Raw genomic sequence first — 26,065 nt, forward strand, 5'->3', positions numbered from 1 at the left:
TCTCTGCCATGCTGCTATACTTGAACACTTTCTCGAAGTTACCGTGACAATAACGAGTTTCTCTTTTACATTGAGGTAACATATAGTTAAGATTGTCCGCGTATGGGTTGCAATTCATTTTGATAAATTGCACCGATTCAAGTACGTGAACACATACCATAAAAAGTTCCATGAATATATTATGCGCGTTATACAAAACTTCTCGAAATTTCTTTTGTAACGCGACATAACATATTCATTCTCCTTGTTATATCAGAAACTAAAGACCGTATAGATTTATGCATTTTATAAGTAATCTATGGACTATATTAAGTTATGTTTAGAAACGAAAATTTTAATGACCAAACTTTAGTTGGATAATCTGTCTTGAACTATTAATTCTCCTTAACTTTTCGCAAAGACCCGAGGTTGGAATCTGTTTAAGTTTTAAGAACCGAAATCATTGTTTTATTAATGTTATTAAATCTTCTTATAGCGATGTTCTTCGTAAACTTTTAGATCTCCTCTCCTACTTTTAAAGTCTTGTAACACTGTATATTACGTTAATGAATGGTCTGAAATATAAATACATACGGCGTTATCTTGCTGAATTAATTATAGCGTCATCAACATCAGATTTAACATTAAACATTACCTACATCTTTTAACTCTGATGAAAAGGCATATGATAAACGTTTAGAAAAATATATATTATGATTCAAATTATTTAAAGGAAAATTTAAGTTTATTAACTTCGAATTTTCTATTTTTTTTCTTTTATTTCTCATTTGTCATCTTTCCTGTATCTTCGGCTAAAAATATGTACATCTTGTAAGAAAGACAGATTAACGAAGCATAAATCGTAGGACAAATGACAGTAGAATTTGAACGAACCTAATTTCGAGCTGATTCCAACATTGACGAACAGTGTTGCTCAAACACCAAGAAAAGTTTCGGTGAGCTCCAGATTTTCTCGAAACTTTTGGACCTTCTTCACAAAGCGCCTTCAAAACAAGTACCTTCGCTAGAATTAAATTTCTCTTGACAACTAATTCTACTTTAAAACACAAATGCTTCGTGCTGAAATAACTGATCATCGATCTAGAAATATTTAACTTTGACATTTTTTACTTTAGAGGATAATGATTTTTTAAAACGAGAAAAAAATAATAACACAATTGAGACAAAGGTCTAGTTTGTGTTCAATGATAAAAAACGAAAAGAAATTGTATTGTGCACTTGAATACAATATCTAAACAGCATATGAATTGTATAATAATCCTGGATACTACGACACAGCTTGGAATTAATATTTTTAAACGAAATCGCTTCTCACGTGGTTTTCTCGTATTCGGATTTCATTCGTACTTGCAAATATTGATATGATCGGACGAAGATTGAAAATTTTAATATACACAGTGTGTACATAATCGGAAATCGAACTGAACTCGTGCGCTACGGAAATCCTTGTATGAACCCTGTATGAAAATCAAACGAAACTGACCTAGGCGAAAGACGCGGTTCAAACGATGTGTTGATTCCCGATGCAATCACGGAAAGCGGCTACAACAGTAGAAGAACAATGTGGGATTACAATTGCCAAGAGGCAAAGCATTGTGAGCCTGTACTTTGTTGCTCGTTAAAGCTGATCTGCGGCAAAGATTTGTTTTTGGTGTTAGAAGAAGCGGTTTAATAAAGACACCATTTTCACTCGAAGCGTGAACACGTACAAATGCCTGATTTTGTCATTCCGTTTATCGAATCTCGAAAATTTGTATCTGTAAAATCTGTAAGAAAGAAAAGAAGATGGGAGAAGAGGTAGAAATAGTTCTTTGCAAGAAAATAAGAAGGAAAATTCTTGTTTCTGTTTAATATTAATATTGATAAAATAGTTTCAGATAGACCTATAATCAGCTCTTGTGTGAAACCAAAGTTATTCGATTACCCGTACACCGTGATTCATGATTAGTTTGGATAATCAAGGTTCTACTGTAACACATAGGAGATCCTTTGACACCGGAGATCATTATTAAAATCGCAGTACGCAAGATATTTTGTGTTTCTTTCATGTTCGCGATGTATTTTGCATTTGGTATTAATTTACTTAGTTATTTATACACTTACCATTATTGTCTCAAATCGGAATATAAGTTTTGTTTTTCATATCGAATATCCGTGACGGTTAATTACGTTTTGAAGGCGAATAGCTGAAAAAGCAAGTAGACGTGAGCGAAACGAGGTCGAGATGATAGAATTACGATGGAAAGGGATACCGTTTGTACGTCAAGCCAGATAATACATATTTATCCGATCTATGGTTCTTTCCTTCCATTTCTATTCGTACAACGCCATATTACATGGTCTCATAAATTTTATATTTCTGAACGATGAATTACGAATATTATATAATATTTAATATGTGCAATTTGAGGATTAATTAACGAATATCATATCCATCTAGTTACCAGATTTACTGGATTCAAATTATGTTAATGACGGCTAGCCGTAACATATTTAAACGTTATATCGTATAATTAAAATTTCGTAATAACGTAATTCTGAAAAGGCGTAGGTAGACCGTATGTAATTTGTGCTAGTTTAATTTTTCTTTAATTCAAACACGATTTTAAAACATACAATAAGCACTGTTGCAAATAAATATTCCAGAGTGTATAAAATCTATAACGAATAGTTGTATTTTACCATGTCACGTTTTTTCGGTTATTTTCGACTCGGTTATATTTTCTTAACATCAAAGAATATTTGAAATTCGAACGAAATATGAAAAGATTCGAATTGAAATAATCCTTCTTCGTAGCAGAATTAATTTCAGGCCATCGATTGTTTCTTTCTTTCTCAGAGAAATAAAAACTGGTCATTTTTTTTGTACTTCGATAAATTCGATCTAAAGGGATTAAACACTGATTTCTTTAGAACTTATCACTGACTGGACCGATCACCTGCGTTCTCAACTCGACCCTTCTCTTACGTCATTGAAATTCGTCTCTCGATTGTCATGTTGTCTCGTCGATTATTCGTTTAGGCACCGTGACGCGCAGCTGTGCGAAGAAATTACGCGGTCTACGTGAAACACAGCGAAAGGAAGACGGTTCCGAGCGCAGAATAGAAACGGGAGCGTTGCTTGCGGCGCTTCTCCGTGGATAAATGCAATTGAAACTGTACTATACGAAAAATAACGAGATCTGTCGAGGGTAGACGCAGGCTGAATGCAATAACGCGACGATTCTTCGTTCGAACATCGATTTCCCGCTGCTTTTATCTGTCAACCCGGGAGGATGCACGCTAACAATTTATGAAAGCGTAAGATATCGTTGATCTTATTGTCACAATGTTACGTTATGGAAGATGCAAATGATGGAATTGAATTTTGGAACTGAGACATTCGGAATGCAGAAAATAGATGAGCAGAAACACGATAAGACGAAGCGTCCGAGATGCAATATTTAAATGTCTAAGAAGGGAAATATCGATAGCGGGATAAAATTTAGTTTTTCGCTTGTTTTATCAATTGTTTTATTATTATCAATTTATTAGCTTACTTTTCATTTTCGTTTAATCGTCGTTTCATTATCGTTTAATTTTTAGTTTAATATTTTTATACTAAGTTTATTATTATATACATTTATGTAAGTGTATAATTTCATATCGTCTAGTAACATTTTCATATGACTGTAATAATTTAATATTATGTAAACGAAATACATACAGAATCTGATCAAAAAGGCTCTTCATTGGAAAATAAGGGGACGTGTAGATATATTTTGTAGCCACTGTATTTATTTATGCACAAATTCAGAAACGTTTTAATTTGAATTTCTAGTGAACTGATATTGTTGGTCGGCAAGAACAGGTAACCTTCTTGTCTTACTCGAACACGAAACAGCAGCAGGAATTATATCTATTCACAGAGAGATGAGAACAGTATTGTGTCACTTCTTCGCCTCCGTGCTACTAACTAGATTTATATAATTTACTCAAGCTCTACCTTCGAAAAGTATTTCTGCCTCGCAAATGATCCTACATTATTTACTATATTTAAAATCGTAAGTTTATAGCATTGCAATTTCTTGATAATATGAAACTTCTAACACATAGATAGTGAACTTTTAAGAACAAAGATAGCTCTCTATTCTTTCTACTCCTTTTTGTGAAGGTAAGAATGCGGCCAAAGGCGAATATTGGCTATTTCTCTGAAGCATCGCACTTTTAAGAAGAAAATAATCTCTTGCTGTAGTTCGGGAATGGAAGAACATAGGTCGGAGCAATCATTCTTTGAACACGAAGCAATGAAATTTAAAATCCAATTACGAAAATTAAGATAGAGATGTTTTCTCACTCATATTTTATATTTATCATTGTATACCACAATCTCTTTGCACCGTGATATAATTTTGTTAGAACAAAATACGTGAGTATACACAAACATCATTTTATTTTATTTAAAATGCTTTGCTCGAGTTAAATAGAGCAGAAATTAAGATCATAACGAACACATAATTGTTCACAGAAGTTGCTGAAAAGCAGTGTTTATAGTCGATGATGGATACACAAGTGAAAAGCTCGACGATAAAGCGGCGAACTGGTTTGGAGTTTCGAAGAAACCGGGCGAAAAATTGAAACAACGTGTTGTACCACTAAAAGTTTACGTAATTCCCTCCCGGTCGATGAGCGTTCCATTATTCTTCGGGCAAAATGCGTTATAAGATTGCAAATACCGAAATTGCCGTTCCATTAGCTTCATTTAATCTCCATGGAACGAAGTTTCGTGCCTTTGCCACATTTGTACTTACACTTCTTTCGACAATAACGTTTATGTTTTTGTATACCGTACGCATATTTGGGTCTTCGCGCGTTGAAAACGCGCTTTGGGTTTCGCGACTCAATAAAACTTACGTCTTTGCTTGATACATTCCGCCATATATACAGAGGATTATGAGCATGTCTATGTAAAAACTCGTTCATTCGAGAAATTGCATTCTTGTTTCAAGGGAATTAATCGACTCGAGCTAGATACAAGAAAAAAAAATAGGGAACATGGTAAATAAAAGAGGGAAGTAATATTGGAAATATATATGTGACACGATAGAGTAGCGATAACAGGGATCGTACAAAGCGGATGGAACGTTCCGATTGAAAAACGATACACGAAGAATCCGAAACAATACGAAACCGCAAATTCGGCGACGAAAAGCCGTCAAACGGTGTTTACAACGACTACGTTGTGGCAAACGATGGCATTCCAGAAAAAGAGTATGTGGTAAAATTTGTTACAATGCAGGAAGAGAAATAGAGTTTGATACGTTATCACTCTTTTGTAACGATAAACCTATTATGTAGTTTTAGTTGTCTTTTAAGCTGTATGTTTTTCGTAAAGAAACAGATCTTGTTAAGTTTTGACCGTGATGCTTAATTTAGAAGCACCAATCAAATCGAGGAAAAAATTGATTATAGAAGTTTCATAAATGTGAATGTATTTATCAATATGTACCTTGCAAACACTTCGAATAACAACAAATTGGCAAAATGAATTAGTAATTATTGACGCACTGAATATATACATATCTATTCGTCCATAAACTCGAATAAACACAATTCAGTTAAAATTTTTTCGTTTAGGATGAGTGGAAATTAATCAATTATTATTATTGTTACAAACTGTTATAAACGTTTCGCGAGAACGTATGTAGCTTTTTTCCAGCAAATAAGGCCACGCATTCAGTAATTGCATTGCGAAACTCGTTATATTGCGATACTCGTGAAATGGAAAAGCTATTCCACGAATTTTGAAAATGTATTTCTTTGAACGAAAAAATATTTGAAATATTTCACTTATTTGTTCATGTAAAATATCTCCCTTTCAAATTATATCCTATTACAGATATTATTACTCGCTTCATGTCTGTTTACTTTCAATATCTGTTAACAAAAGGAGAAATACTTTTTTTGCTAAATTATGATACCTTATACATACGTATATTATGCATGTAACAGAAATTCCAACATTTAAAATAAAACAAGTATTTTTTCATCTTTTTTTGGTTTTCCGTTAATCTCCGATTAATCTCTCGATTATTACTTACACATACAATTTCATTCTACCTACTGTCAGACCAATTGTTTTTATAAAACGATTTATATAATCGTGAACTGCTATTTTAAAAATCATTCGATTTTACATCATATGTTTCTAAAATAATAATGAAAAGACAAATACGAGTGAACTGAAAAATCTGAATAAAATCAAAAGGTGGGTTCGTGCTGTTTCGAAATTCGTGACCTGAAATTTTTCTTCTCCCAGCTCCTCTAACTAAATATTTGGTTCTTCTGGCGTAAACGCAGCTCGAAACCTCAAGTCTTTTTAATGGAACCAGCATGTTCGTCGAGCGAATTTGAATATCGGTCGCGGTCGTTATTCCTTCGCCCTCGCCGTGGCCTGTAACACCGAATCGATCACGACGTTTCCACAGGCTCGCCACGGGGCCGCAATAGTTACTTTGGTATCTGGTTCGGAACGCATCCACCAGTCAGGCGATTATTTTGAGACGTTGAAGCACCGTAAAAGCTGCGAAATAGAGAGAATGAGAGGGAGGGAGTGAGAGAAGGTACGTATCGATCGAGTGTATCGCGTGTATTTTCCATTTGCACCTCGGCGAGACTTCGATGCAGCACAAAATCAGGGCCACAATATTTTAGGGTGACGCGACGTCGAAACTCGTTTTCGTATCTCGGCCGGAAACCGGCGAGCAGGCCTCGCTCAAGTTATTTATCGTGACTCCTTCAACCGTGTTAAGCTCCCCTTTATCGAATTAAACAACGACCAACGTTCTCTCTAGGTATTAACCCTTCCACCGCTATTATATCTATATATAACCTTTAGAAAATTGTTCGTCATACGTTGTGAATTTGTTTACGTGTCCACGTAGAACCATTTAACGAATGCTATGAAGTTTTTCCTATTTATGGATACCATATTATTTTTGCTTTTGTATTCGTAGATAAAAAGTAAATTGCGCAAAAGAAAAAATATTCTCTGAACGAACTCCATGGGATTTCTTCTTTTCAAAAAGGCGAAGAATTTTATTAGGTCTCGGGTGGAAATCCCGAGACGCGATGATCAGGAAGCTAACCATTCGACTACTTCGCGATTAGCGACTGGTTTAATCCTCCGGTAGTCGGCATCGTTCTTTTATGCGTATCAAATGGATTGTAAAATTCAATTTAACGCGGTCGAAATAATAGAAGATTCTCCGGTGCCCGATTCGCCTTCCACGGTTATCTTGTTTAACGGATGAATCTAATGCCACCGTTCTATTTATTTGTTCGCCGTTTATTAATTGAACGCGAACCTGGTTTTTCTCTGATTCGTTTTCCGACTGGGTACGCGCCGCGTCGGTTCGTCTGCAACAGCGGGAAAACAAACGATTTGCGATTTTGCTGTGTCAATCCGTTTTTTATCCTGCCCTCTGTTTTCCCGAAAAGCACGATGAGTCGGCAGCGCTTGAAGATTCCGCGAAACAATCATTGCGTTGGCTTCGGTTTCGTGAAATGTAAAGACAGATAAACGACGTGACTATTCCTTCATTAGCGAATCACCGGCAATTTGCAGGCTTAGTTATTTTATTTGATGCAATAAGTATCGAGAAAAGGCACGTTTATGACCGTAGAACGGGATATCGAGAGATTGCGCTTTAGTTGTTCGAGTCTCTCTACGCAAGTTATTGAGACACACTATACTTGAAGTTGAACACTTGAAACACTGCCTGTTTGCCAAACGTTAATTCTTGAACGTGTATGTGTTCGTATCTTCTGAAACGACAATCAATTGTCCATTAGTTAGATAATAATCAACTGTTCATCATAACTCCTGGTTATAGCGATCTCCCCCAAGAGACGTTTCTGTCTCTAGATTTGTTGGGAATTCATGGCTGAATGTCCCATTAACCATGTCCCTAATGAAACAGTTATTAGAATACAATATTCGTATTATATTCGACTATTAACTGTTGTTGTGCAATTTCCATATATTCCTCCAATATTTTACCAATAATTATTGGGCCACAATAATAAGAAATTATTTTTATGAAGTAATTCCTAAAAATTCGTACAGAACAAAGATTTCTTTCGAGAGCACTCTACACAACTCTTGCCTGAAATTTAGTGTGAAATTTATATCAACATTAGATGCCATTCGTATCATCATTGTCCACAGATGGAATCTTTTACATGGTTTTGTCCCTTCATATGAGTAATCAACACGTACGATGGCAATCATGTTCACTAGTACGTGCTTATCACTTATGATGTTGCATTATCTATTGCCCTATACCATGATTGTGAACATACTGTAGAGGTAGTTGTGTAAGCTCGAGGTCTAATTTGAACAGCATTTGATCATTAATATATAGGGTGTTCTATAATACGTCACGAAACATATATTAAAGATAATCCAAAAGAAATATGTACCAGTATACATCAGACGTGTACTCTGGGAAGATTCGACAACTGACTTGATAACAAAGATATAGAAGATTATTATTTTCACTTAGATTCAGAACCAATTCAAATTTTCGTGGAAGTTCAGAAAAAAGACGAGGCAACGTCAAATTCTATCATCGTTTCCGACTGCATTTGTACGGGGTAGCCATTAGCGATTAAACGAGCGAACGAAGCGAACTTTAGCAACTGTGGAACTTAAGTAGACGATGTGAAAGCTACTCGCTTTAATTTGCCGCGCTTTCAGCATTAGGAGGCTTAATCCCTTTAATTCTCGTTCACGAGGAAACTCGCACAAGAGAAACTCGACGAACGACAGCCGTTTAAAAAATTGAACGCGTCATCCGAAATGCTACATCCGGCGATGTTCCCCAACCAACGCGCGACGAGTCGAAGTTTCCTGTTACCGAGCCCGGATGTTGCATTCTCTTCCGTCACAACGCGGGTACTTCCCTCGATGTCGTTAATTTTTAACACGTGCCGCTCTCCAAAGAATTGCATAATAAACGCCGCAAGTGATGCATTACCTTCTTTCACCATTTTTTCGTTTGTACCGCTCGGAATAATGGAATATGAAACAGATGGCGGCGTGTCTCGTGTAATATGAATGTATCTTTTAAGGATAAATACCAAGCAAGTAATATAAAAGTAGTACAAATGTTTTGCACGATGTTGGTTTTCGTCCTAAACCGTTGCTTTCCTTTTGGGATGTTTTTCCAAGAAAATTGTTAGTTATTGGATTCTACTTCATACTTTGAATTTTTAATTCAGCTATAATATTCTCAATACAAAGAAAGGAACGTTTGAACATTCACTTTCTGAAACAAATATTCAGATCTCGGAAACAAGGACTTCTATGGATTTTGTCATTTGTTTTAAAGTATAATTTTTACGTAATTAACATATATAACTGTTGTTAGACATAGCGTGATTAAACAAAATTTAAAGTGTCCTTAATAGTAAAAAAATTTCTCAAATCTAACAATCATTTACGAATTATGGTGGAAAAATTTATTTAGAGTATTTAATGGAAAGATAAAGTATACGAATATTCTGTAATATTCTATCGTTAGAGCGACCCCGAACTGAGCGAACGCATGAAGAATTGTCCGAGGCTAGGCCAAAAAATTGCGTCGAGAAACTGAAGAACAAGGTTTGGTCACAGGCGGAATCGTCATAATTTTTTTTTGACGAAAGCGGGTAACCTGATTAAATTAACGCTCCGTAAATCCGGTGAATTAAACGGCAAAGTGGAAAAGAATACGACATTTCATGGCGCGATGAAATTAAAAGTGGAACTGGTGTAGCGCAAAAATAATATCTCACTGACCGTGCCACTTCCTAGGTTAATTGCTCTCGACCCTTTTTGGTCGAATCAACCTATTCTAGTGTTCCTCTTTAAAAACGTTCGATAATTATCCGCTCGGTTCGAAGAATTTTCACAAAGAAAATAAATACGTTGCAATCGATATTCCCTATGGCGCTGTTTCCACGTGAATTACTGACAAGCCGTAACAGATTTAGTGTAATCGTGTGATCAAATCTATTTGTAGTATCCTTCTAAAGAGTTTCTATCTGAACGCCTTTACTTTTATACTTTCTATTAACGTTCTATTAACATACTTTCTGTTAATAACTAAATTAATTGTTCGAAATACTAATAACTATTATATTATTTAATTACTGAGCGATTAAATATATTGTAAAGTTATAGATTAATCAAGAAGGAAGCGATAAAGAATGATCAAAGGAGCATATGTTGTATATATAGTAACATGTCTTCGATTTCACTTAATCCAGTAACACTGCTTTAAGGATGTAATTCTAAGTAACCTAACGACGAGCATTTCGTCTTACACCAACCGCGTTGAAATCTTATTACAATGTACGTAGACGTCTTGAAGCTTTGTTATAGAAAAATAGAGATTGAGCACATGTTTATTAAATAAAAGCTGTTTACTTTACTAACTCTTATTATGTAATACTTGACCAATCTATATTTCTGCATGTGCTGTATGTTTCTAAAATTGAAAACCTATACAAAGTAAAATTTTCTTACAATTATCGTTTATCAAGAGGATAATTTAGCCAGGTGAAATATAGATTAGCAATATCTGGATAGTAATATTCAATCCTATTTCAACCCTGTTTATACGATTGTACGACTTTCTTTGCAGTAAGTAAATTATGAAAGGCTATAAAATTATGTGTAAAGTGGAAAACTATTTTGTGGATTTACACCTTGTGTTAGCTATCAGTGTACATGTTAAAAAGTTGTTCAAAGTAACAAAGTGACTAGAGCGTAGAAAAAAAATGTACGAGCGATATGTGCTTCAGATCGATTAACTAATGGTTGAAAGTACATATATGTATATGTACAGGAAGGTGAGAGTGTTCTACGCGGGTCCAGTGCAGTATGAGAGTCGTATAGTTAGAACGTTGAGCGAAGAGAGCATCAAGAGATTTCCGAGGAAGCGTTTGGATAGACCGGGGCAAGAGAGAACGTTGCAGAAAATGTAAATGCAAATGGAACAATTGCTTTACTTAAATTATTCCATTATCAAAGAGATTCACATTACATGTACCACGTTATTAGTTCTTGGATTGTGTTATCTGTGTTTTTGGTTACTTTAATTTAAAATTGTGTGCCAGAGAAAAGTATCTCTTATTTATTAGTTTCGTTTCCACGAAGATTCTGCAAAAGTTTTATTCTATTTTCTTTTGGGACGTCCAATTTAGAATTTAAAATCAGAAGTTTCAAACCTGTCAGTGATTATTGTAATTTCTATTTGGATATAGAAATTGTTGGGCGTAAATATAAGAGGATCTTCTACATTTATTGATGAACATTATAAAGTCTATTTTTTATTTATAAGACACATATGATTCGAGTGAACGGATTTATAATGATACAAACAGAATATAAAATTTTGTGTTAAATATCATTAGATATCTTAATCGTACGTAAATTTCAACATTAAATTTCGTAAATCCTTTCCGATAAATTCAATCGGGTTGCTCGATCTATCTGCAACTGTCAACATTTGGAATCAACGACGTGTGAATCTCTCTGCTGTCGCTAGATGTTCACTTGGTGCAGTTAAAAGTACGGCGCTCTTTATTTACCTGGCAGAAATTAAAGTGCAACGTGTTCTTTCCCACTTTCGTCAGCGGTACGTGGCTGTTTGCTGTCGAATACTGACGAAGTTTGGTTACTACCAGGAAATGCATTGCGCGTGCGGCATCAGGGTCGAATATCAACTACGAGATGAAAGCGAGTTAGTAAAACAGGACAGAAAGTGACGCTAATGAAAATATTACGAGCTGAATTTCGTTTCCGGGAAATTTAAAGTTCGCGAACCGACCATCTGATAGCGGTCAGATATTATGGCCGTTATCGATTCCAATTTTCCGCTACAAACTTCGTAGACCCTCTACTTAATTAGCAGCTAATAAAATACAGCTATTTGTCGTGGTTTCATCGATAAGAATGGAAAGTTCCTGTGAATAAATTCGGTGAATAGATGCGGAGTGAAACTCTGTTTGGCGATGCATTAACCTTTCGTGGTACCACTTTTTTCCTTTTGAATACAAGGTCGAGCGAATTTTCACACTCAATTTAAGCGCTTGAATTTCAATTTTTATTAAAAAAAACCTTTTAACGATCAATTAAAAAATATACTGGATACTAAAACGCAAACGTTAACAGGTAGTCCTGAATATTTTCAGTACATTTAAAAATTTATTTAAAGATTTTGAGTGATCAAAATAGATCCAAGCCTACTATGGTATTAGTAAAAAGTAGAGTACTGTAGAGGACAATTATTTGTCAATTTTGTAACATAGAGGACGAAGGAATAGTTCTGTTTTATTGAAGAGACTTTTCAGACAAATAGGTATGACGATAGAAATCTGGTGATATCAAGGGAAAATATCTTTATTCATATGTCACCTGGACGAAGTATCTTAGGTTAGTCAGTAATGTAATCCGTGACATCGCACGCTTTACGTCTTTTGACTTTGATATGATTTAATAGATTCCGCAAAGTGCCGCTTGATTAATGTACTCTGCATGTTAACATCTATCGATAGTTTAGGAAGTTTCATATTGAGGTGTCACATTCAACAAAGATCGACAGTGATGAAGTAACCAATTTCAACGAAGAAAATCTGGAATTTGCTAAAGATCAGATTGTGCACCTACGTTTCAGAGTTTGAGTATATGATACGTTTATGTAAAGATTTGATATTGAGATGTAACATGTGATAGGGCATGTTCTTGCTTTCATTTTACTATGTTAACATACTTGAGAAAACGTATGTTTTTGCATATACATATGAAATGAGTTTTGTCTAATAATATCGAAGGAAAAGAAAGGTGGAGATACTGATTGTGAGAGATTTCTATATTCCTTGTTTGCCATCTTTACATTACGTTCGAATCATCAAAAGTTGTGTGCGTTACGCCTTATTTCCTTAAAAATCTGAAATTCTAAACTAATTCGAATATACATGCTTTACAACCATTCGAACTTGCATTCAAACATTCTCTATTTCTCTATCCCTTTCACTCGATGCAGGAACATTCCCTAAGTTCCCTACATTCAAGCACATCCATCTAAAGCTTTAGAGAGTGTGCAGCCTTTGCTTATACGGTGATCCTATGCACTTGGTTCAAATACTTATCCTTTACACCATTGACTGTACAAGGAGCAAGTATTCATCATTCATATACATATATATTGCTCTGTTCCCAATATTATTCACTTGATTCACAAAATCTTGTCACGCTCATAGATCGTCATTTTTACTTCAGTAAATTCTAAAAAAGAACTATAAATAGAACATAGAAATTTAGAACTATTCGCTTACATTTGTCTGATATCGTCCGTTTAAATCTCATTTTAAATAGCGCTCGTCTACCAATTTCAAACCTCAACGTGATCGTACATAACATCAGTAACCATTTTCTACTGATAGAATCAGCGGAATAAAATTGACTTTAAACTTTCGTTTGCGATATCTACCGATATCTTTTACACGTACCGCGTGTTACATAGCGTACGTTAAATTGACCGAACGAAACGCGAACGAATCAATCGACTAATGGCCCCGTTTCCACAAAATGGCAATGCAATTATCACGCACATCGGGTTGTCACAGCGCCGCATTGCCTTGAAGCTGCGGTTGCTTCGACTGAGAACCGCAACCGAACAGTCTCGCACACAGCTGTATTATCCGTCCGATTAAGATTAAACAACCCGGCTCGTCGAACCACTTGACTCCAAGGTAGAATGTAAAAGCCGCCTAAAAAACGAAAGTCAAGGATCTCCGTCTCTTTCGTCGACACCGTTTCTCGATTTTATCGATACTTATACCGAGGAGACGTCGACTCAACAGGTTATGCCTATGAATCGCTATTAAACGACAATCAATTTTCGTTTCCTCCGATCGGATTTCTTTGAACTTCGTCTCGTCGAAATAGATTTTGTTACGGAGCTCGCGACTCGATTACGGATGCTAGCGAGTTCGTACTGAAATGGGAATACATACTTGATATTGCTCTTTTTCCATTGATGTATCCTGTGTATTGCATTGACGATTGTGTGAATTTTTCGCTCTAGATCAAATATCGTATGGGAGATTTTAATTTAAAAGTGTTTAAAGAAGCAGTTCATTTCCTATCAAAATTTTTGCTTGCGATATATTTATATTCTTGGTTAAACTTGCAGCGGCATATGAGTCAACGAAATATTTGAATCGGGAGAGACTCATATTATTGTGCCACGGTATTGTGCTAGGTTCAAAGGTAAACGAACTCCGGACAAAACGTTATCGCCGTTATTTGTAATGGAGTTACATTTGAACTTTTTATAATAACACCTGTCGATATAAATAGGCGAACGTGCTCTCTAGAACAGTCACTGTAGCTAGTCAATATAGCGAGCGACGATTAAGACCAGCATACACTATCTCTATACTTGTACTTAAAGTGATTTTAATACAATTAACTATTACAATAACTATTTATCACTCGTCTCTTTAATTAATAAGCCAACGCGTTCAATAATATCCACCTCAAACTATCTCTTCAATATATTTTTTAATTTTAAAAAATTTGCTTAATTCTTCGTCAAGTCATTTCATTAGGTCTTTTGTCGAACGCTAATATAATGCAGATATATGGTTTTCTGCTACTGCAAAATTGTTGGCGAATCAAAGTGTGAAATTTACTATTAATACTAAATAGTATGAAATATGAAATACACCATTAAGGGTTCATATCGTTTAATTAATTTCTGCGTTGCTCCACTTAAAACGGTATAACTCGTATTTATTTCCTCCAGTTGTTTTAAATTTTCTTCGATAAAAGAATTAATTAAACTAAATATCACGTCGTTCCTCCAAAAGCCAGGCACTTCACCATACAATTTGTTCATGAACCACAATTGAAGTAAATATAATGGAATTGAGCAGAAGTACTTCGTACAACCCCTCTCGTCCATTAAATCATTGAATACACGAGTGAGCAACAATCCCATTCAACGACGTGATTCCACGCTCCTTCTTTTACACCCGCATTTGCATAACAACTTCAAAACGCGAATATCGCCCCCGTAAACCGAGTTAAACGACCGGTCGTGTAAAGAATTACAGCGTGCAGCTAGCTGATACTTTCAGAGGATCGTGACGCGATGCGATAGAAGAGTCAAGTAGCTCAAATTACAAGCGATCAGCTAATTATTTTCAACAGAGTATCAATTCTGAGACGTTGCACAGTTTAGCATACAGTGGACAAGAACCGAAATATGTAATCATTGTTTTGTTCTTATTATTCGATGATATATCATCGGCCTGTAAGTAACATAAATGTAAACGGTAATTGCCGCTAGAATAGACGATTAGTAAAAGTCGTTTGTACGTCATAATCTAATCATTTGAAAATTAGCCCACTCATTCATTATACATTCGTGTTTATCGATTCTTGTGAAATAGTGTTTATTACTCCGAAAATGTAGAAAATTTGAGCAAAGATGCGTATAATCTCAGTTTCCAATTAAAAAATATCTTTCTTTTTTTAAAGAACAATTAAAAGAAAACGGTTCACACCATCCTGTAACTCTGATTGTTCTATGTCAAGAAGGTATCTATTATATTACATTGATATATAATTTTTTTCTGCTACAAACTGCTACACTGGATATTCTTTATCTTTTTAGTGAAACTCATTCGTAATCGCCACATGGTTGAGAAGTGAATCTCTGACCACACTTATTTCAAGAAAATGTTCAAAGTTATATAAAGACTCCGCTTTTTATTAAGTGTCAGCGAGGTGTTTAACCAAACGGAAGCGAGGATACATGAAAATAATAAAAAATAGAAAGATTGTTCCCAGTATCGGTACTATTTACTTATACGTCACTGTATGCGGTTAGATAAAGAAATAAATATTTAAGATATTTTCCACAAACAAGAAAGTAGGAAAAATATTAAAAAAGATTTAACGAACGGACTTTTACTCACGCCTGATATCAAGTTTCTGCAGAGCTGCACATTATATGTATTTTTTGATCTTTGTTTCAAACTGCCATTTAAATTTCACATTGTGAAACGTGAGAACGTGCAAAAGTGTGAACGTGGACTGCGAATGTTCGAACCTAATCTGCTATCGTGCAAATATTGTCTGCAAACGTGGTCTGTGAATGTGGCATGGGAATTTTAATTTTCGTCCCGAATCCTCACTTAACTGTCGCATTGTGCGTCGTCCCAGTTCTAAAGGACGCGACGCGACGTTAAGATCTTCCGCTCGTGCGACGACTCGATGTTACAATTGGGTGAAGGCATATGCTTACTGGCGAACAATTCACTTTTTCATTTTTGTAAATGTTAAGCTTATTTTTATTACTATCTTAACGTCTTACAATTTGTTAGATTCGTAGATATAAATTTCTTGAAGATAGGTGATAAATCCATGAAATTTGGAATCAAATACTGAATCATTTTTTAAATGTCCAATAAGATGTAAAAATACATATTTGATATTACAAACAAGCGAAGGGACGTTTTGATAATATGAAATGAATTAATGCGTTATTGAATTTTAAAATTGTCTATCATGTTTCCTGCCTGCAATTTGCATATACTTTGTCTACTGTACATGATAACACCATGTCTCGCGAATATATTTGTAGACAGTACGCAAATAAATAATATGATATAACAATAACGAACAGATGATGCGACGAACTGTTCGTGAAACGTAAATCAGTAATAGCTATAATCAGGATACACGTTAATATTTTCCAAATGAAACACAGTGACCTCGGCAAAAATTTGGGAATGATGCCGCACGGTAAAAGGGGAAGCATGAATATGAATCCTTGGTGGTTAGCCATTGAAAACTTGTCGGACATTGGATATGGAAATCGACCCGAAGTGAAGTTCGAAGTATCAAATTCGAATTAAGTGCTCGTAGCCTGAAACGTGTAGGGCAATATGCGCGATTTTAGCAAACAGGACGCCTCTGATTTGAAATTCATATTACGTGTTAGCTCGCATTACTCACACTCTCTCTCTCGTTCTCCTTTCGCAGCTAAACAGAGACGAGTTATTGAAACGCCGATTGTTTCGCGAATGTTGAATGTTGCCGCGTTAAGAATTCCTCGGATAGACCAACGCGAAATATTCGAAGTATCGGCAGTGACAACGAGATTTCGCTGTATGTTTATACTGAAATGCAAAATTTTACTCGCAAATATGTCACGTTTATCTGTCGAATCAAATACTTAATTATTGTTCTGCGAATTTGTAACGGTAGAAAAGAACATGCTTAAAAGAGCGAAGTAAATTCATCATGGAGGAAAATGTCTAGAAATTCGCGGATTACACGCAGATGAACGATGCTATGTCGTAATTTTGCAATAACGATTCTAGGTGACTCGGAAGCTTTATATTTTTAATGATGCATTGCATACAAGCGTTCAATCCCGCTATTGGAAATATAAAGCTACTGAATTGCACAGCCTCATCGTTGCAAGATCGCAACGACGTTGCATCGGTTGCCTGCATTGGCCTTTATATGTATTTTCAATAGTAAATTTCTAGTAAAAAATCGCACATATCACATGTCGCGACTGAAAATATTCACTTTTGGCATCGATATTTTTTACGATTTCTATTTTTCAAATCGCAAAGACGTGATATCGTGTATTTGTAACGTGGACTTTTCTTGTTAGTGTGAAATAGCACATGAATCGCTACGTTTATTATGTTATAATATAATGCTGCGAATCTATTGTCGAGAAATATTCGCCACGGATATTTCACAATAGTTTGGGAGATCCTTTTTATCCAAGATTTTCTCTAGCGAACAGTGAATCGATTCTTCTCGATTGATGCGCTAGAGACTAATGGGAGTTTCATGGCACGAACAGAGGGAGAAAAAACACGGAGGTTCGTCTCGAATGACCACAGCTTTCTTCTTACATTCTTACTGAGTGGCGATTTCGTTCCGCTTTGAACGATGTTCTCGTTAAAACTCTCACCTATTTTATAATAAATTTTCCAACAATTAAATTTTTCTCCTCTTGACCGCGATCATTAGATCGAACAAGTTTATTCACTTTTTTTATTGGAAATTTCAGTATCCAAAAATACACAGAATGCATATAATATTTAAAAATATAAAAAATATCCAAAGTAAAGTATCTTTAGAATATCTAGCAAATGAAATAAGTTTCCATTAACGTCTCACTTTTTAATTACGTTTGTAGAAATATGAATTTTCATAAATATCTACAATACATCGATTATTAACAAAGATTAAGTTGTTTTTATGGAATTATATTGATAAGATTTTTGATCTTGTAATAGATATTTGAATACTACATTAAAATGTGACTTAGAATCGAAGTTTGTTGTGCGTCGCTTCATAGGTCCATTTTTTCGATACTGTTCCAGTTATAATGATACTTTTATCGAGATGATGAAGTAGAATAGCGAAGTCGGGATAACTACAAAATGAACCTGTTAAAAAGGTTATCCGGAACAATGTAATTAATATAAACAGAGGCTGGATATTCGAAGAACAAGTTAGAAAATTAACGTAATAACCAATACTTCGGTATTATACAAATTTTCATTTCTTTCCGAATATTAATTCTATTAATTCTATATAAAAGAATAATTAAGTTATGAAAAGACAGCGTAATTCAGGTGTCTAAGGCGCGGAGTAATCAAATATCGTGGAAAGGCTTTGCTATCATTCAAATGTTACTGAACGACTATGATTGGCTTATTCGACACAAAGAACTGCAACCCTATTATTCCATATAATACGCTCTGGTGCTTCAAAGAAAAAATTACGTTAATAATGACGATCGATTTCGTGATTCCCAATTTAGTTTCGCTAGTTCTATAGTATCCATAATTTTGTTACACAGTATAGTTTTCATAACTGTTTTATAATGTACTTTATAGTTCTAAAAATTTTATCATTTAATATACGAGTACTTTTCTCATACATAGCTTCATAATTTATATAGAATTGCGATGCGGACGCGATAATCGTTGTACGAAGATCGTGACCGTAATTTCTTATCTTCCTACCTTTACTTAATTGCAAAATAAAATTTATGTACGAGATTACCTTAAAAGATAAAATACAATAAAACAATGACACAAACACGTAGACTCAGTTTTACCAATTGCTATTTCCTATTCTGCGGTTAACAATTCTTCCAAATTTCAATATCTTGCGCGCAATAAACTTCTTTTAATTTCACCACACATCAATTCTGTATCGCGAAAACGATCTTTCATACGTTAATTAAAACGGTTTTCAAATTAATTCAGTAAGACACATAGCGCAAATCGCAGAAACGGAAAAAGTTAGCGAAATCCGTCGAACGTTGGACTCGTCGATCATTCGAGGGCTGATAAGCGATCGGAATTACGCGTTGGTTTTTATCGAGTGCGATGGCGCGAAAAGGTTTCTGCGAGTTCTGGAACACCGCTTGGCCTCCGGTAAATGGGGAATAGGTTTCGCCATACGACAGAAAATTTTCCACCGCGTTTTTGTAGCTGGCAGCAAAACAGGGGAGCCCTCCGTATACGTTTATTGCACATTTCCGACCCAATTCCCGAGGTCAGAATTCTAATTTGTACTACAAGCGGGCATGTTGCTCTTGTTTCTTTGCGAACGATCTCGATGATTTTATCTTTGATAATGAAACGCTTCCGAGAACGATCAACAAATCGTTTTCTTCCTCGTTTTTCCGTTTTCTGTTACCAGATGATCTCGCACTTATAAAACAACAAATGCATTTCTTTACCGTTTTTCTGTTCCAATGAAATACGAATTTCATTCGGATGAACGATGATAGCGTCGATAGTGCAAGAAATTTTGTTTCTTTGGTGAAAAGATATGTTTTCCAGTTTTGGAAGAAGTGACGGAGATTCCAGTGGCGACATGATACGAAGCATGGTTATTATATGACAATTACATATAGGCGAATGATGTAACTTGCACTTGAGGCACGTAGAAAACTTTGAAAGTAAATAACTTGAAAAGTTTTGAGTATCTGGTATTATGCGGTGAGTGATTTGTAGAGAGGAAGAAGTTCGATACATGTTTCGAAAATAGTATTAAAATTTATGATCAGACGTTGGCGTCCTCTTCTTATGAATCAACAAACAATGGATTGCTTTTGATGACAATTGTTACTTTCTTACATCCTGTATTATAAATTTTATTTTTCTGAATTTCTGCTTCAGTTAGCTTTGACTTTCAAATATTAATGACTTAAAAGCGATGAAATCTGCTTCAGTAAAACGGTAAATTAATTGATATTGACTTTGACAAGATGTTCAGTGCAGTTTTTTAGCGAGATTCCATCTGTATAATTTTCACTATCTTTTTTACTGTACTATTTTACTGTAGAAAAAGGAACTTAATTTTATATGAAATTTAATTAAAAAATGCGTACGTTTAAATGAACGTCTATCACTTAAAACATCAATTATCCACCATCGTACAAAGGATAATTTATGACAAAAAAATTGAATATATGAAAACTGTTACATTTGGAACATGCAGTAATGTCTATATTTGCGAATAATTTGCTTTCAATTTGTACCTTGGACAGAAACGGTTAAACTGCTAGCTCATGTAGGATAACATCGGAAAGTGATACAAATCAAAGATAATGGTGACATCTGCTACAGATTCTGTCTTGATGTGTTGTATCTGTGTAAAAGCTTTATGACATCATACTCTTTTTTCAAATGATAAAAGATAGATAGCAAACTGTAATAAACTGAGTTTGAAGAAACCATAATACAAAAATGTCTCAATAAATATTATACAACAATTTCATCAAATTATCAACAAAACAAACACTAATTTTAAACTGGAATTGTTTCCAAATACAATTTTGTACAGACATATGTATAGAAAGTTACAGCAATAACTTATTTCACTGTTAACTTTAAATGATTGTTATTTTTCTTTAAATAAATATTTTACTAACGAGAATATACATATACATATTCATACGTATTAATTAAATTTTCAATTCATGCGAACTTTATAGATATATTTTACGAAGAAAAAGGAAATAAAAAGATTCGATGCAACGTGAATGGAAATTCAAGGAAACTGAAGTAAAAGAAATCCATGAATAACTCATACTTTGCAAAGTTCGTTTCAATTTCCCTCTGGAAGAACAAAAACCAAGGCTTCTCTTTCCAGAGACTCGTATTATAACCGCACCGCGTATTTATCAAGAATTCTACGCTTCGATTACTGAATTCTATCACCCTACAAATCACACATGTACCTACAACTTCCAAACATTCTACTTATTACACCTCCCCATCCTGAATCGCTCGCCTTGAATGTAATAATTGCGTGGGGAACCGAAAGATGAAGAGAAGAAACCCGGGAAAATTGAATTTCCAAGTTTCATGAAAAATTTATCGAAAGGCGACAAACTCGACAAGCGGGAAGTCGCATAAATTCCTTTCCCCTGCCTTCGTCTTACCTAAACTTGGTTCTGCGTTCAACTTTCTCAAGCGTGTGATTTCTCAACTCGCTAATCCAAGAAAGCAATAGCTTGACTTTCGCGCGCGAATATCTCGCTTAATAACGGTAGCTTTGTATCTACTTTAAAATTTCGGTTTTCTACTGTACTCTTATGAAAAAAGTCGTGAAATTAATTGTGACATAGAAATAGATGAAGACGATACCGATGGATTTGTCAGCACGAGTACAGCGGCTCTCAAATGCTTCAGGTTCAAGGTCTGCATATCCTCTGCATCTTCGGTTTCCTCTCTCATCAGTAACGACGTGACTTCAAAGGACGATTGTCTAGACTTGCTACCGCCATTCTGTCCCAATCTGGCGATACTCGAGCGATCGTTGTCGCTTCTGACGGTCTGCTTGTCGCGGCCTGCCTTCAAGAGATCCCGTGAAAAAGGACATGCCATGTTGTTTATCGATGAACCGTCGTGGAGATCGCTGTCAGCGATGCGGGCTACGGGAACTCTAGCGCGCGGTGTGAATCGTTCGATCGTTAGGTCGCATTAAATGAACACTAGCGTGTTACGCGGTACTCTCATGTTTATCAGCGATCAACTGTGCAGTTGATAGCACTTCCTCCACTCTTTCTTCTCTCGTTTTTGACGTTGCTCGTACTTCGTCTCGGCAACGAAGCGGTATCTTCCCTTTACAAACGTTTCAACGAAACAACGCGCGTGTCCAGTATTTGCTCGTCTCTGTCCTGTCTGGTTTTCGTGTCAGCCGATCTACTCGCATCGTTGCCCTAGAGCTCGTGCCGGGTCAGACACCTGCCGCGACTTCCGTCCGGCCTCGTGCACCAGACCACGTTTAACAACGCTATCATTTCTCTAATTGTAAACGAAATTCACTTATTACCAGTTGCTGGCGGCCGCTTATCGCAGTTCGTGTCACCGCAATGCAATCAGCACTTAACACGCGGCGTTCTCTGCGAGCTACTACCGGATAAGCGTTGGTGCACGCGGTTACATAGTAGCAACCCCTAAATAGCCGCTCTCAACCCCTTGGTCAGTGGCCGCTCACGCTTCTCTCCCTATCTTCCTATCAATCACTCGATTCTTATCTGTCAAGTCTGGACGAACACTAGCGAAACAATAATTGAATTCTCGCGACGGATAGTCAACTTCTTCTCGTATATTTTCTTTTCTTTCTTTCTTTTCTTCAAAGAAGCGAGGAAACTCGTTCCTCCGCCGACTTTTCAGTCAGACTACTTGATTGTTCGTCGAGTAAAATAATTCGCGCGTGTTTCACCGTTTTTCAACGTGTATCACGGTGCACGATCTGTCGTCGATTGCGAAAGCACGCTACGTACGGTGGCGTGTCGGAGCGCGTAGCGCCATACTAGTCGCGGATTGACCGAGGCGCAACGAGCAGCGCCGAGTGTTGGTTGCTTGGGGGTAAGCGGCAGACGGGGTGGAGTGGAAACGATTGGCGGGGTGAGCGTCGGGACGCGGAGCTGCGAGGAGCGTCAAGGCGCCACGATGGACGGTGGTAGAAACGCCTGCGCGAATATTCAGCCCCTCTCGACCTACCGAACAAGAGAGAAAGAGAGAGAGAGAGAATGGCTTTTTCTCTTTACTGGTAGCTCTTTCAACCGCAAACGAAAACCTGCTCCCTCTGCCCTACTTGCCTGCCTGTCTGCCAGCTTTTCCCGTCACCGGTATCTCTCGATCCCTTCTGCTCGTTCTACCAACCAGAATTTACGGAGATCTTCCCCGTCCAACTCTTTTCGTGGCCCCGTTTCGTCGACGCGAGTTCGAAACAGCCGATTGACAGCTACGACTCTCGACTGTCGATGAAATTTGGCCTGGGCCTTCTACGTTTCTACAATTCCGTAGAATGCCGTGTGCACACGACGTCTTAACAGACGTATACGTCGAATAGAAAGCGTGTTAGCCCGTTTGTGCTCCTTTGGATGGAACTTTGTTAGCAGCAGAGAGCTTCTCTGATAAACAGTGCAAGCTTAACGCTCGAGGCTAGTATCGCAGTATCGGGAAATTTATCGCCAGCTGGTCTGGGATGTGGAGAAGATATTCAGGTTAGGGAACGAATTTTGTTTGGAATTGCAGTTTGCAGTCTCGGTTTTAAGAGAATCTGCTTAATCCTGTAATCTGATACAGCGGCGCGTGAATAAATGGTTTTGTTGCTGAGCAAGGAATTGAATTTTTAAATGTAAATTGCAATTTCAGGCGAGCATAATCAAACGCTGCTCCGGGTTGTTCCTGTGGCTCGATTTCAATAATAAACGCTATACGAATGCCGAGCTTCATTTTCTAATATTTGCATTACAAAAACCAATGCTCGAAGCTTACTTCTAATACAAAATCTTTATATGAATATAAATTTTATCTTTAATATTCTCATTATGCCCACGTGTTTAAAGTTTTATTACTGACGCAGTAAAAGAAGATTCATATAAAACAGGCTCAGGGCAATTGCACGAAAGAAATGTTTCATCTTCTTTTGCACGCTTTTATTAATATTATATTTCACGTATGAAAATTGCAAATCTTTTTAATCTTATATATTTAATATATTTGGAACAAACCTTTCATAAAGCCTATATCTGGAATAAAATTCAGAGTACAATATTTATTCCAATATTTATTTATATCATGCAATAATCTTCTATGCATTTTTTAAGTCTTTCTCCACTCTTTCTAGAACAAATACTTAATTCAACGACACTTACCGTAAGAATGCAAAACTTTTCTATATCGACTATAATATTTGATATTCTGTTTCAGCATTATCTAAAAATGGCAGACCCTAATTATTTTCTAGCTATGTACAAAGGCACACGGTGTATATGTGTGTGTACTTGAGAGACGAATAGGAATATGCAAGAGGGGGTCGAGTTTGTTGGGTGCGAGGCATATAACAAAGGACTTGAGAAAATTGACCCGCGAGCTACGGTCGTGCATGTAGGGCGAAAGAGGGAAGAATTCGCAGATGTATATTTGCTTCCAGCTTTCCTATATTTCACGTAGCGAGAACGTCAGTGGGAGGTTTATTTAACAAACGTTGAGGGGTCGTTGAATAGAAGAGAAATACACACGCCCAGCAACCTTTCTCTTTTACCGTCCTCCTCTCTTTCATCTTCTTTTAAGACTTTTCACTCTCTATGAGGAATCTTAGAGAATATAATATATGTGAAAGTAGTGACTGTTCTTGGAAATGTAGGTCACTGCGCTTCCATAAGTTTTAATATTCTGGTCCATTATAGAGTTACACGGACACCGAGGGTAGCGACCATATTCGAGTCATTCCTTAAAATTTCCTCCTATCGACTTCCTTTTAGCGGTAATAAAACTTATAATAACATTGACGAAGAGACAGGGATAAGGGTTACCACAGTTTAAGGCTAATAATTTCTGCCTCGATAATTATCAGATATTTTAAAAATATCCCCTCGATGGTGTCGTGTTTGAGATGTTACTCTTAACAGATGAGAATATATTTATAAAATTTCACTAGAAAATTATGTCTGTATATCAAAATTTTTCCACTGACATATCATATCATATATCAAAAGATGGAAGAGAAAACAGAAGTAAGTAGAACTCGGATATCATCATCTAATGGTAGCAATATATAGTACAAATCGGAAATACATTAGAAGAATTATTTTATTCTTAACATCATAAAACTAGCTTCAACGATTTCGTTGTGAACTATTACGCTTCCGAGGAAATTATTAGCAGTAGCAATTACCAAATTGGTCTCGGTACGAATTAACCACTTTCCTTTGTTCAGAAATAATCTCTCGAGTAGCCATTGATTATCGAAGTTCTTGTCAAATGGCTCGAAAGTTGTTATGAAAGAATAAGTCGAAAGCCACAAAACAAACCAAAAGTAATAACTTCCATCCTCTACTCCTCTATCTTTTCGGACTTCGATGGTTTTCCCTGTTTCGAGAGCCTTTCTTAGCATCTTCAAGTACACGTACTTTCTTTGCATTGTACACTTAATGACGAAGCGAATTCGCGAGCGGTTAGTTCATTTTGCTTGAAAGCAATGTCTTAAAACGACAGATTCTTTTGTAACTCTAATAACTCTGTTCTGCCTGCAGGCGGGACGAATCTTTATCCGAAGGAGAAACGCTTCACCGTCTTTGTGTTCGAGACTCTTAACATTAAGTCTCGGGAGAGACGTAGCGAGATAGAAGTAAAATAAACGCGTTTCTCCGAATAAAAATAAACGCATTTGTTACAGAGCAACTTGACTGGCTGATTTGCGGAGAACTTTGCAACATAATTCTGTTACAGTGTAAATTAGCTAACTGATTTCAGGAAAAGTCAAAAATTAAACATACTACGAGCCGAACTCGGTTGTTACGGGTGTAATAATCAAAAGTTTATTGTCAGAGCCTAATTAGTTCGTAACTTTCACTACGTAGTAGAAGTAATAGCTATTTGACATTTCAGCGTACGATAAACATTCTCGTCGCTTTATATAAACTTTCCAGCTTCTATTCAGTGATATTTATTAACA

General features: G+C 36.1%; 2 protein-coding genes across 2 annotated transcripts in view; one reads left to right on the forward strand and one right to left on the reverse strand.

The window, feature by feature from the left end:
• Positions 1-22,967, reverse strand: part of LOC126876962 (head-specific guanylate cyclase) — a 48,293-nt gene extending 25,326 nt beyond the window's left edge. Inside the window, exon 1 of the mRNA XM_050639835.1 lies at positions 21,742-22,967. Coding sequence (XP_050495792.1) covers positions 21,742-21,981 — 240 coding nt within the window. The 5' untranslated portion in view covers positions 21,982-22,967. The remainder of the gene's footprint in view (positions 1-21,741) is intronic.
• The window catches only part of LOC126877005 (guanylate cyclase soluble subunit beta-1), a 111,147-nt gene that overhangs the window by 33,192 nt on the left and 51,890 nt on the right, over positions 1-26,065 (forward strand). The window lies entirely within an intron of this gene.

This window comes from Bombus huntii, chromosome 2, assembly GCF_024542735.1.
Source record: "Bombus huntii isolate Logan2020A chromosome 2, iyBomHunt1.1, whole genome shotgun sequence".
Taxonomy (NCBI): domain Eukaryota; kingdom Metazoa; phylum Arthropoda; class Insecta; order Hymenoptera; family Apidae; genus Bombus; species Bombus huntii.